The sequence below is a fragment of the Amblyraja radiata genome, chromosome 4 (genome assembly GCF_010909765.2).
Source record: "Amblyraja radiata isolate CabotCenter1 chromosome 4, sAmbRad1.1.pri, whole genome shotgun sequence".
In the NCBI taxonomy this organism is placed as follows: Eukaryota; Metazoa; Chordata; class Chondrichthyes; order Rajiformes; family Rajidae; genus Amblyraja; species Amblyraja radiata.
This window is the reverse complement of record NC_045959.1, coordinates 28623502-28638009: the sequence shown is the minus strand read 5'-3', so window position 1 is coordinate 28638009 and position 14508 is coordinate 28623502. Positions and strand designations below refer to the sequence as shown.

General features: G+C 43.9%; 1 protein-coding gene across 1 annotated transcript in view; it reads right to left on the bottom strand.

The window, feature by feature from the left end:
* The window catches only part of dpy19l1 (dpy-19 like C-mannosyltransferase 1), a 126717-nt gene that overhangs the window by 20325 nt on the left and 91884 nt on the right, over positions 1-14508 (bottom strand). Inside the window, 3 exon segments of the mRNA XM_033019147.1 lie at positions 248-272; positions 3472-3524; positions 10914-11015. Of these exon segments, the coding sequence (XP_032875038.1) occupies positions 248-272; positions 3472-3524; positions 10914-11015 (180 nt within the window).

Below are 14508 nucleotides of genomic sequence, written 5' to 3'. Positions count from 1 at the left end.
GCAAATAAAGTGTGATTGTGATTGTGATTGGATTAGGGGAGAGTGAGACTGGTGCTTCAGAAAACCAACCTTGGTTCTATACCAAAACAATATACACCCCAAACCTAAACGTAAGAATGGTACTTAACCACTGAATTAGATGCTGATTAATGTCCAGTATAAGGATTTCATTATTAACTAAACTTAGACATCTGGTAACAAGTTCATAAAATGTAGCTTTGTTAGGAAATGGTGGTAAATGCATTACCTCTCCATGAACTGAAGTCTTCCACCTACAAAAAAAGCAAATATACTTTAATGGGAGACGCAACAGACTGTTTACTAGAATCAAAAGCAAAGCTGCAGCTGGAATCTGCTGAGTTACTCCAGCATTTGCTTTTTAAAACAGACTTTAGCTAGCAATTAGCACTTATTTTAAAAGTTTAAACTGGATGCAAATGAGAGCACCCCGCAACAATGGTGAGCTAGCATTTCAGTTTATAATTTACTAAATGACCAAAGCTAAAATAAATTTGCATTCTCACACTTTGCCAGTTTTTAATCCGTAACCTCCCCTAGGATGCCTCAGGATTTATTTAAAAACATTTTTTTTTCCTTTATTTTATATGGATGTATGGTAATTGAAACTTTTTTCTCTGTAATGCACTTTGGCTTCAACGTGATTTGATTTAAAATTGCTATATAAATAAAATTCCCTCAGCCACGCGGGGACCTTGTTAATTGGACAGCCAGCATCCACAGGAAGCTGTGCATCCAAGGACAGAACTAAAAGTCTTTATCTCTTGAGAGCTGTATGCACAGAGGGTGATCGCCTTCATGTTCGCATCTGGGGCTTAACGCACCAAATGACCGATCCTTCAGTTCCTGAACCATCAAGCACACAATTTGGGCAAGCACATGCCTAAACCATAACCTCTCTACTCCAGAGCCCACTCCTTGTGTGGAGACAACCTGTCATAACAGCGTGTTGTCAAATGGGAAGTGCTGCATGCATCAACTGTTGCCCAAAGGATCTGCCTCACCTCTGGCTTAAAATACTTTACACTGTGGGTGCACTACGCCTGGAACAGAAAGTATTAACAGCTCCCAGAAGATGCTGATGAACAGCACCTTTTATCCTTCTGGCCTTCTTTCTTTAGGCTCCTTCCCTAGGAGCCCTTGCCCTCAACCCCAACTCTCCAGCTGGAAAGCCAGTGAGATTATGTGAGGCTCCCACATTCCCAGATAATACAATGCAATCCTCATTTTTGGGCTCAGGAAAAGGCACATCATGGCGTCAGCAAACATCCAGCTCACTAAGACCAGGTGATCTTTTTAAACAATGCCAATGCAGGGCTAATCCTCTATTCTGATCTCCCATCCCCAAGCTCAGCCCAGCAGAATGTTAACTGCAGACACAAAAATAAATTTCCCAGCGAAGCAGTGATGAGAGAGTGGGGAAGCTCAGACAGTCTGTCAGTGCAATGCTGCACATGCAGTGACACCACACCACACCACACCAATAGCTGTGCATGTGCACACAATACACATGCAACCATGTAGCCAGAATTTGCATTAGGCGCTACAAATGTTTTCAGCAATCTATATATATACTAGACTAAGTGGGACCCGTTGGGTCCCAGTCACACGGGAGGTCTGGTCCCTCAATGCAACCCATTCCCCATTGCAATATTCTATCATGGTGTGGGAGAGGCGGTGGTGTGGGGGAGGGGGGTGGTGTGGGGGAGTGGGGGTGGTGTGGGGGAGCATCCACACAGCAGCTTTCCCGACTCCACACAGCGGCTTTCCCCGACTCCACACAGAGGCTTTCCTGACTCCACTCTTGCGGTCTCAATCAGCGCGGCTTGGTTACTCAGCCCCGCCTCCGGGGTTTTATACCCCAGCGGGTGCCGGAAGGGGCGTTAACTTCATGGTGACTGACAGGCGAGAAGACCAATCTGTTGATCTCACGATTTTTTAAACCGTCATAACTTTTCTCATATTTCACCGATCGGAACAAAACTTGGTGGCTTGGAGCAGAGGAGAACGGTGAGTAAGGTGGTGGAAACGTTTTAGCAATACGGTGGGTGGATTGGTAGGTAGGTAGGTAGGTAGATAGATAAAATAAAACCGGCTGGCTTTGGCTGAAGACGTGATGACGTCACAATGGGTCTGCGTGCTGTGTTCACGCACTGTGAGTGACGTCGCCCGGCCACTCGCTCTGCCCGGCCGCTCGCCCCGTTCCCTTCCTCTTCTCCCCCCCCTCCTCCTCCCCTTCCTGCTCTCCCACCCTCCTCCTCTCCCTCTCCTCCCTCCTCTCTCCCCTTCACCCCCTCTCCTCCCCCTCTCTCCCCCTCCTCTCTCTCCCCTCCTTCCCCTACCCCTCATGTCTCTCCCCCCCCTTCCCCTCCTCTCTCCCCCCACTCCCCTCTCCCCATTCTCTCCCCCCTCTCTCTCCCACCCCCCTCTCTCCCCCCACCGCAACCACGCGTTGAGGGGACGGGACCCAATGGGTCCCCTTTGGTCTAGTATAAAACTAAAATTCTGATCTTGTTATCTTCCGGTTTTTTCTATTACGATAGCGTCACAATTTTTTGCCACCTAACTCACCATTCTCCTGTGCTGCAATGCAACAAGTTGTTCTGATTGATGGTATATTTTAAAAGATATTAAGGTTTAAAAATCTTAAAAACGCACATACGCAGATTGGTCTCCTCTCCTGTCAGTCACCAATATGCAGAATGGTCTCCACTCCTGTCAGTCACCGCCACAGCCGGGATGGCGACGCCCCTTCCTGCACCATCGCCGCACTGATTGGCCGCGTCGCCCGGCCACAGCCACCGGAGGATGTGGCCCACAGCGAGGAGAGGGAGAGGTGAGGGGGGGTATTGGGGGAGGGGAGGAGGAGAGGGGAAAGGGGGAGGGTGAATAGGAAGGGGAGTGAGTGCTGGGGGAGGAGAGTAATAGAGGGAGAGGAGGGGGTGTGAGGGAAGTACGTAGTGGGGAATAGCGGGACAGGAGGGAATGTGGGGGAAGTAGGAGGGATAGTGGGGGGGGTTATGGGGAGGTGAGGAATGGGAGGGCAGAGGAGGGAGGGAGTGACTGAGGGTAGGGAAAAGGAGAGGGAGGGAGAGGTGAGGGAGGGATGGGGAGGGGAGGATGAGAGGGGAAAGAAGAGGGAGGATGAAGAGGAGGGGGAGGGAGCGCTGGGGGATGATGGGAAATGAGACGCGCCTGCATAGTTGGGGGCTATGGGTGAGTGGTGGAATATTGCGTTGGGGGAACGGGTTGCGTTGGGGGACAAGGCCTCCCGTGTGACAAGGACCCAATGGGTCCCAATTAGTCTAGTCTAATCAAGTATAAAACGGCATAGCATACAAAAAGCATACACTGCTTCGAGGAACCATTTGTTATACCTTGTAAGCTTCTGGTAAAAGCTCATTTCAAAATTTCATTTCAAAACCCAGGGCCCACAGATACCATCACACTTACTCTATGTTTTGCGAATTTCTTTCTTTTAACAAACAGACCAGCTCCTTCAAAGTCTGCAAACAAAAACATATGATCATTTCCTGACACTCTTACAAGTTGATAAAATACTTCATTCAAAAGCACGTTTAAATAAACAGATTGGTTAAGTACAGTATTCATAGCATAGCAGTTTGGTCGAGGTGACAACCTCAATGTTCAAAGCGGACAGAGGCTGAAAGCTGCTGGCCTTAACTCTGCTGCACAGAGAGCTTGAGATTCTCCATATAGGAGGAATACTGAGAGGTGACCAACCAGGATATCTGCCATCACCCATGAATCCTTCTGTGCCATTCCAAGTGACTCGTGTATTAGTGATTAGTTTATTGTCGTAGACACCAGGGTGCAATGAAATTGCTTGTTCACATGAAGTAAATAGAATAAACAGTATACATGGTAATGGTTAATACAACAAGTACAACATCAAGCATAAAACAGCTGAATGATACAAAACTGTAGTGCAATCTGGTCATACAAAAATATGAATGATTAATAGTGGAATCATAGAATGAGTGAGAGTTACGAGTAAGAGTATTGGTATTGGTTTATTAAGATAGTGAAAAACTTTTTATGTACTATCCAGGCAAATCTTTCTGTACATGAGTATATCAGGTAGTGCAAAAGAGAAAATAACCTGAGTGCAGAATATAGTGTTACAACTACAGAGAAAGTGAAGATAAAATAACAGTGCAAGTCCCACAACAGGTAGTTTGGAAGTTCGAGAATACATTGATAGATGTGGGAAGTCTATTCAAGAGTCTGATAACAATAGGGAAGGAGCTGATTTTTAATCTGGTGGTAAATGCTTTCAAGCTTTTCCATCTTCTGCCCGATAGGAGAGGGAAGAAGAGGGAATGACCATGTACAAATGTTCCAGGATTATGTTGGCTGCTTTTCCGAAGCAGTTGGAGTCACCTGGGTTAAGGGTGGTGGGGGAGAGGCGGGGAGGATACTGGGCTGCGATCGCAACTCTACAATTTCTTGCAGTCTTGTGCAAACGCAGGTGCCGTACCTAACTATGGTGATATGATGCATCTGGGAAATTGAAATGTCAAAAGAGACATGTTGAATTTCCTCAGTCTTCTGAGGAAGTAGAGGTATTGATGTGCTTTCTTTACCAATGTGGTTGGATGAGGATAAATTGTTAGTGATTTTTATACTGCAGAACTTGAAGCTCTCGACCATCTCCACTTCGCCTCATTGATTGAGACTGGAGTGTACACTCCACCCCTTTCATAAGTCAATGACCAGCTCCTTTGTTTTGCTGACATTGAGGTTATTGCGTTGACACCATGCTACTGTTCTCCATCTCAGTCCTGAACTCCATCACCATGCTACTCTATCTCCTTCCTGTATGTCTCATTATTGTTTAAGATGAAACCAACTACAAAGCAATATTTGCTTCCATGCTTTTAGTGATATTGCCATTACATACAGAATTCTTTTGGCTGTGCATGTAACCTGTTTTCCCCTTTCAACACCCAAATTCTCTCGCTCCATATTCTTCCATTATGAATTAGGGCATCAGTTGACTATTACTTTCTCTATTTCTGTGCATCTATCTAAATATTGTCAGCCCAGCCATATTCTTCTACCATCACCAACTCTCTTCCTCGATGCTGATGCATCATTACCGGCTACTTCCAACATTATTTCCTTGCTCTATTGTTCAAATCATTTGTAGATTAGAATACAGCATAGAGCACAGCCCTCTGGGACACACCACTATCTGCACCTGACCAAATAACATCCTCTAGTTTGACTGTTTTTCACCCAATGCAAAGCCCATATTCCATTCCCATTTACATTATCTACCTTAACTCTCATGAGACACTTCATGAAATGTATACATTGCATTTTAATATTGTTAATCAAAAACAAAATACTGCACTTGATATTTGAAATGAAAGAAAATATGATCAACAGTGTCAGGCAACGTCTGTGATGAGGGAGACAGAGATCCACGTAATTCCTGTTTCCTATACACAGATGCTGCCTAACTTATTGAGTACTTTTGAAGACTCAGTGCCATCCATGCCTTGCACCAGTGATAATTGTTTTCCTGTCACAGCACAGGAAGAAAGGTCAAGGCATCCTGGACAGCAGGATGCAACCCTCAGGGTTTCCAGACTTTGAGTGGGCCACGATGCCAGCATTGGCAGCAGCACAGTAGCATAGGATTACTGTTATGGATATGTGATGATCAGTGTGGATCTGGCCCAAAGGCCTGTTTCCATTCCGTTTGACTAACAGGTACGCACAGGTCAAGGGCCATCACATCAACAAGACTGGAAAAGACTCAGGTACAGAATTTTCTATTTCCATGTTACCCATGTAACCCTTTCTCTTTCCTTCTATCGATCCTGATCTTCTCACACATCCACTTCTTCCCACCTTACCCGAGTGTCTCTATCGCCCTGCTTCTTTTCCCCTCTCCCTATACTCTCCTCCACACTGGGTCCTCCCACCCCAGTCCTCCCTCTGTTGCTCCCATCTACTACCACCCTTTATTCATTTCCATTCGCTTTCCCTTTCCTATCAATTTCAGAATCAGCAGCCATAGCATAAGTTCTTCACTTATCACCTGTCAGCCTCTGTTGCTATCATGTGCCTTCCCTCATCCACTTGTTTATTATCTGCAAATCAAATCCTCCTCGTCTGCATTCACCTATTGCTTGCTATGTCTTTCTCCAGCCGTTTCCCATCTCTTTATGTAGACTAATTATTTTTGCTTTTCCAACAAGATCCATCTATGGTTGCTAAGATGCAGTGCCCTGAATTATACTCTGTGCTACTTCTGTGGTCTAACTGAGGCTTTACCCTGCTGCAACGCAAATTCAATCTCAAGTTCAGACCTGAAACATCATCTGAGCATTCCCTGAGCAGATGCTGCTTGACTTGCTGAGTGCCTCAAGCACTTTGTTTTTTGATCAAGAATCCAGCATCTGCAGTTACTTGCACCTTCCACCTGCATACTTGCCGCCACTCAATTAGATTTCAATTATTTTCTGCACATGATTGATGCACATGGACCTCAGAATCTCTGAGGAATATTGTCATACAGCACGGAAACAGGCCCTTCGCTCAGGCCAAGGCGAGTGAGATGCCCTTCTACTCTCATTTCGTTCTCCTTCTTTTGGTCCATATTACTCTAAACTCTTTCTATCCACATACCTGTTGAAATGTCTTCTTAACATTGTAATTGAACTTCCTATTCCACCACCTCTGTCTGACAGCTTGTTTACATACCCACCACCCTTTTAGTGCACAACTTTCCTCTTAGATTCCTTTTAAACATTCCCGCTCTCATCTTAACCCCATGCCTTCTTGTATTCGACTACTCCACCCTTGGAAAAAGACTATCAGCCTTATTTATGTCTCTGGTGAGAAAGAAGTAGAGAACTCATGAGGAAATTTCTATAATGTCATCCGTCAGCCTCCCATGTCCCAATCTCTCCAGTCGTACAGCATTCCTGTAAATGTTTCCTGCACCTTCTCTGGCCCTAATCACATGCTTTTGATACCATGGCAAGCAGAACTGCACACAGTACTCCAACTGCACCTATAATACTTTCAACTTGCACTGCTTTAGAATTGTTCACCCATCAGCAAATACCCTGCTCTATTTCCTAAGTTCATAGTTTGCTGCCACGTTTAAAATCTCTTGCAATAATTTTCCCCTTGCCTTTTATTGCTTCAATTATTCTGCACACACCGATGCCTATCATTGTGCTGTCAGCCAACATGCATTGACTAATGCAAAACTCTACCGACCATTTGCATTCTCCTGCCTATCTACACTCCTAACCTAGCCTAAAATCAGATAAAATGGTGCTTCAATTATTTCAACAAATTTGACAAACTTAAGAAATTTGCACTTCTCCAATTTCTGACAGATCTTTTAATTTTTGCTGGACACAAAATGCTGTGCTATTTTTGATAAGTTAAAAAACACAATCAAAAAAATATTTGAGAAACATTGAAAAAAGATACAGCAATAATAACCCTTCACTAATAGTTTGTAAATGCTCACCCACAAGTAACTCACAATTGAAACCCACCTGTTCCTTTCAGGCTTCTTTCCCAGACACTGGTTTCCTCTCCAGTTTGGAGGCTAGCATTTATTGTGCTTCCCTAAGCTACCAGGGACATGGACTAATAATTTAGAGACAGGAGTTCAAATCCCACTATAGCAATTAAACTTAATTCATCAATCATGAGATTTCGGAAATGAAACACCTAGTAATGACAATGAAAACTGGCAGCTTGTTGCCGAAAACGATCTCGCTAGCTAATTTATTTTGAGGAAGACAGAGTATTGTGGTTATTCTGGCTGAACATCTGTGAAGGAGTGCTCCACAGGAGTCGGTGCTGGCTCTATTGTTTGTTTGTGATATATATATAAATGAGCTGATGTAAATGCAGATGGGTTGGTGTGTAAGTTTGCAGATAACACCAAAATTGCTCGAGTAAACAGTGAAGGTGGCTGCCAACAGGATTCGGCGGGAAATAGATCAGCCACAGGAATGGGTGGAGAAATAGCAAATGCAGCCTAATCTAAACAAGTATGAGATGTTGCATTTTGGGAGGTCGAACACATGAAGAAAGCATACAGTTAATGCTAAGACCCTTAACAGCATTGATGTTGAGGGATCTTGTGATCCATCCATCGCTCCGTGAAAGTAGCAACATAAGTAGATAGAGTGGTACTGAAGTCCTAAAGTATACTTGCCTTCATCGGTCAAGGCATTGAGTGCAAGTCAGGATGTCATATTGCACCTGTAAAGGACTGCAGAGGGTGCAGAAGGAGAAGTTGGACAAACTTGGATTGTTTTCCGTGAACTATCAGAGGTTGGGAGGGGGCCCGAAAAAAGTATATAAAATTGTGAGAGGCGTAGAGAAGGCAAGCTATCAGAACCATTTTCCCCCAGTGTGGAAATGTCAAAGTCTAGTAGGCAACGTCAGAGGGGGAAAGTTTATAGGAGATGGGCAAGTTTCTTTTAGAGTGGTGGGTGTCTGGAACAGGCTGCCAGAGGTGGTGGTGGAAACACATAGTATTGTGGTGTTTAAGAAGCTTTTAGATAGGATCGTGGATATGCAGGAAATGGAGAGATGTTGATCGCCTACAGAGAGAGGAGTTCAGTTTAGCATTATGTTCCTGCGTAGACATTGTCAGCTGAAGACTGCTTTATCCTGGACAACATTACCTTTCAAGTGTTGTCCAGGATAAAGCCCTCAGCTGGACAAGCAGAGTATTCTATCACACTACTTTGTGTCATGGATGGTGGTGAAGCTCTCCAGGGCCCTGTAAAGGTACATCATTTTCACAAGTACCATCATCCTTGGGGCAAGTGACACAGCTAATTCACCATGAATAATGCAGGCAGTGTTTATCTGACTGGACTAGTTGAGTTTTTGTTCAATGCTGCCCCACAGGATGTGCATGAAAGGGAACTCAGTGATGGTAATTGCATCGAATGTCAAATGTAAGCTCTGGGAAGACAGCAAGCATCCAACTTCAGAGCCAATGAATAAAGAACCTTGGAACTTGTCCTGTGGAACTCATGCATAATGTCCTGGGGCTGGCTTGATTGACACCCTACAACCACAACCATCTTCCTTATGAAAGGTACATTTGTCAATAAATTGCTTTCCCCTGGATTTCCACTGAATTGAGTTTTGCTAGGGTTTATTCGCCCACATACAATAATAGATATGGCAGGACAGAAGAGCTTTGATCTGATCATTTAATAACCTGTAACGTTATTTTTATTCAGCGTACATGTTGATCTGAGTTGCAGCTTCACCAGAATCGCAGCTCAGACTTGGATATGCCTGAAGCTGTACCCAATAGTGTTCAGCACTCCCCAGTGAGGAGTTTGTCAGGCTGTGAGGATACAGATTGCATTGGAACATATTTATTTCACTGCTGCTTCTTGACCACAAGGCCTCATAATAAGCCACTTGTGCTGCCAGTACTGCTCCATCTTTCTCACCTAGCATAATAGTACTGCCACACCACAGGATGGTGCACACTTGGTATGAAGATGGGATTTTATCTGTGCAGTAGTCATGCCTACCATTACTGTCATGAACAAATCCATCAGTCAATAAGACTGCTGAGCAACAGGTTATGTAGATATATTCCTCGAAATAGTTTTTTTTGTCAAATGGCCATGACCTAATTCGACAGATATATATCCTTGGGAATCAAAAAACAAACTATTGGAGGTCAGCAGATCGAGCAGAATCTGTGGGCAAAAGGAAGTGTCGACTCCTCATGTGGAGACTCAGCATCATGATCTCCAGCAGTTCCTCTAACAATTCATTTTTTGCTCCAGATTCCAGCATGTGCAGTCCAATGTCGCCTTTATAACTCAGCTCGCTCAGTCAATGGTCCTGCAATACTCAGTCAATGGTCCTGCAATACAGCTACTGGCACCTCTTACAGAGTACACTCCGTGCCCTTCCTGTTCTTGGGATTTCCTCAAACTGTCAGTTCACATAGAGGTGAGCATTTATGCACTGAGGGAGTATGGGGGAGTAATCAGGATGAGGCTTCCTTGTCCATATTTGACCAGATGACAGGACACTGCATGAGATGAGGGGCCAACATTAAACAACTCCTAGGATCAGGAGCTCCTGACTGTACACCAGTGTGCAGTCCCTCTTCTACAGGAAAGGTTAACCCACAGGACTGAGCTGGAGGGGAATGACAGAATGACAGCCAGCATAAATCTGACTTGAAAACCCTGTGATATAGGATTTGATACATTAGACACACAGAAACTATTTCATCTGACAGAAGAAACAGGAAAGGGTACATAATCTTAAACTGGAACCAATTAATTCATTAATGAGATCAAGGAACGCTCTTTCACTCCACACCACAGTCATGGAGGCTGCAACTCTCCCTTGACTGGAGTTTTCAAGGTGGGCTCGATGACCCTAGTTCATGTAGAGTTTCAAGAGAAATGCAGCAAAGAGGGGGAAATAGAATACTTTAGAGACTGAATGGCTTTCCCTCTGCTCTAATGAAGTTTGCTTGTATCTTCTCATCTACTCTTTCTGGAAACCAGGTCACCCCTGTGTGTTGCTGGTGCATTTTCTGATAATACATTGCAAAATAAAAATAATTATTCAATTTTACATAAATTTACATAAAAGCCTGAAATCATTAAATCTGGGACAATAGTGTTTTGTAAAATTTAACTCTTCCTGAAGATATTTCAAATGATATAAGAACTAGATCAACAATATTACTCGCATGGTTCACTACCCAATTAGTCCACTGAAAAAACTAAGAAATAATTGCACAATATTAAATGTTCTTACCCCTCTTTACTTCAGATATTGCTGCCTTTGCCCAACCCAAATGTCACAGAAATAGAACCTGGTGAGTGTACCTCTATTCGAGTTTTGCAGAATCGGTCAGGCAATCTTAGGATGGGAGTACAATGAACGTGTTGTACGGTGGAGGGTGAGTTTTGAGATCCCATCCTATCCACCTAAAAGACAACGTGCACATCCCTTATGTAGATACTTCTGCTTCAAGCTCAAATTTATTCTATGTGAACTGAATGTACTAATAACTCACTTAAAATACTTAATAACATAAAATTAACTGTCTAGAATAGCAACAATATCAATTTTGTAATAGCTTCCACATTCTCCAAAGAGGGGGCACGCTTTATGCCGGGAGTGCGAGATTCTTTTCACAAGCTTGTTAACTGTCCTGTGAACCTTCCTTCCCATTTCATGTAAAGTGCTTACCATAGGATCAGAACGCATTAGGTCCATTGTGCCCGGGCTGGCTCTTTGAAAGAGCTTTCCCCATGGACCCCACCCCTCTGCTCTCTCCCTGTGGTCCCACTCCCCTCCTCTCTCCCCGTGGTCCCATTCCCCCGCTATATTTAAGAGGGAGTTAGATGTGGCCCTTGTGGCTAAAGGGATCAGGGGGTATGGAGAGAAGGCAGGTACAGGATACTGAGTTGGAAGATCAGCCATGATCATATTGAATGGCGGTGCGAGCTCAAAGGGCTGAATGGCCTACTCCTGCACCTATTTTCTATGTTTCTATCCCTAGAGTCTGCAACTTTATTTTCTTTTTACAATTTTATCATCCTCATTTGACAGGTACACTGAATCTGCTTTCAATCATAAATCAATACCTCATTCAAATCTTAAATCTCTTTGCCCCATTGGTCCTTACACCAGGACCTTAAAGCTCTGAATAATTCATCAGGCAACAGGAGGTGACCATTGGAAGGGGACTAATATTTTCATTCAGGGGATCAGGAAAGTTATACATGGGTTGGCGAGTTGTCTATCAACAGGGTTCTTTACTCGTGATTGGTTTAATATTCACATAAATACTTTCATGCCCCAAGGAAAAACATCTAATTGGTGACATTAACCCAGGCTCACCTCAGTCTGCAGCTTCATGCAACCCTGTATAAGGAATCATTACCGGTTAGCCAAAGCAGGTGGCTAGTGTACACATATAACACTACCTTTGGTGAAAGATATAAGGGAGAAGGTAGGATTCTTTGCACATCGATGTTGACCTAAAAACACCTCTTGGAGGCATGGACCCCACCTCTTGGAGGCTGAATCCCAGCCATCGCCACCCTAGTTTGCCGACCGGCAGAAGTGATGTCCTGACAACTGTGATCAAAAGGAGGATACTCCAATAAGGAAGAAATTGTGAAATTGTGGCCACTTGCAGAGATATTGGTATCATCGATAGCCAATGTGTGGTACTGTGGTAGCATCTGGCAAAAGAAAAGGCAGATGTTACCACAGTACCTCTGGTTCAAAAAGGCTTCAAAGACAAGTCTGAGAACGACAGTCCAGTGAGTGGTGGGTATGTTATTATTGTGGATTCTGCAACAAGAACTACTATTATTTGGAAATTCACGGACAAATGAGGGATAGTCGGCATGGCTTTGTGCATGGGAAATCATACCTCACCAATCTAATTGAATTTTGTGACATGGTATCCATGAAGATTAATGAGGGTAGTGCAGTCTATTGGACTTTAGCAGGGTTATTTAAGTGGTGGGCTGGTGCTGAATGTTAGATCTCATGGGATCCAGGGTGTATTAGCCAATTTCAGCAACGGAAATGGGTGACACAGTGGCGCAGCTGGAAAAGCTGCTGCCTCAGCACCACAGATCCAGGTTTGATGCTGCTTTTGGGCAGTCTGCGTGCAGTTTGCACATTCCCTGTGACCACGTGGGTTTCCTCCAGATGTTACACTTTCCTCCCACATCCCAAAGACCTGTAGTTAGGTTTGTAGGTTAATTGGCCCTAATGTGTTCGAGTCGATGAGAAAGTGGAATAACTTACAATAACTGTGGGTTGAAGGGCCTATTTCCATGTGGTATCTATAAACCAAGCCAAACAGATCAAGTGCCTTCCAAAATCTAACAGAGAACTACATCTGACTAAAATACAATGCATCATGCCACACATGGAACCGATGGATGCAAAAGAGAATGAAGAAGGGCAAGGGAGGTACGTGAATTTGGAGAATTCATTGTTCATGCTATTGGGTTGTAAGTTGCACAAGTGGAACTCCAATTTGCATCTGACATTGCTCTGGTAGTGGAGGAGACCGAGGACAGAATGATTGGTATTGGAAGAGGAATTAAAATGGCTGGCAACTGAAGCCTAGGTAGACAGAGCACAAGTGTTCACCGAAGCAGTTGCTTATTCGATGCTTGGTCTCACTGATGTAGAGGTTGCCACATCAAGGACACCAAATGCAATGGAGGAAGTGCATGTATACCTCTGTCTCATTGGGCGGCACAGTGGGTTTGTGAATTTATTGGCTGAAGTAAAGTGCATGTAGAGATTGAATGCGAATGTAGGATGTTCAAAATTTATAGGAGCAGAATTTGGCCATTCGGTCCATCAAGTCTACTCCACCATTTAATCATGGCTGATCTATTGCCCCCTCTCAACCCCATTCTAATGAGGATTTATATGCGAGTCAGTGAATTATCGTATATGCTTGTGAGTCTATTCCTTAAATGAAGACAGAAAAGTCAATCTCAAACACATCTCCTCTCCTCCACTATCTGACTCCTAACTCTTTCACACCGTATTCCCAGATGTGCTTAACCCTAAATCATTTGGTTATTCTATTACTACACTTTAATATTCTTTTGGGGTGGAAGATTGCAACCTTCACGTGGTCCGCCCTGTTACGACGAATGCAATCAACCCGGCGTGCACAATCAAATAAGATCAAATAGAACAAGTTGTCCTACAACTTTAGGCTGTGCACGCCATACGCAAGAATATTCTTTTGCACCATTCTGCTGATTTGCACTCGCTGTTGTATTTATTGTTGAATTTATCATTACTGTAGGTATACTGCCTCCTCTGCAACTTTCATAAGAAGAATGAATTTCATTGCACCCTTGTGTATATGACAATAAAGTAGTTTAACCTAATCTACAAGGAAATCATTTATGAAGGGATAAAGTTAGTCTAAATAATTAACTGATGAAGAATATCAGAAAAAACTGCACCAGCAACAACGTTCTCCTGAGGCAGACTCTCAGTGTCAAGGATGACTTCCTTCCACTTCATTGGTGGAGTTTGCTAATGCCAATATTTGTCCTACGTACTCTTCAGGGAGCAGAAAGTAGCTGTCAGGGCAATCGGGTGTGTGGACTCCTGTTGCTGTTACAACAGACTTCTGTGTGCACGCAACAAATAGACTCAGGTTCCTATCCCAAATTCTCTTTTCCCCCTTCCAGCAGTCACAGAACAATGGTTTTCATGAGTCAGTCGGGATGCTGCATTTCTTTAAAGGATTTTTGAGCATATAGTTGTATCTCTTCTTCTCACCACCTAGTAATCTCCTCCCTCAACAGAATAGAGGGCCTGTTTTGGGAGCTGATGTCGAGATGGTCAATAGCATGGCCTGCCCAATGGGGCCAACTGAATAGAACCATGGCCCCAGTGTTGGTGACGTTGACCTGGGAG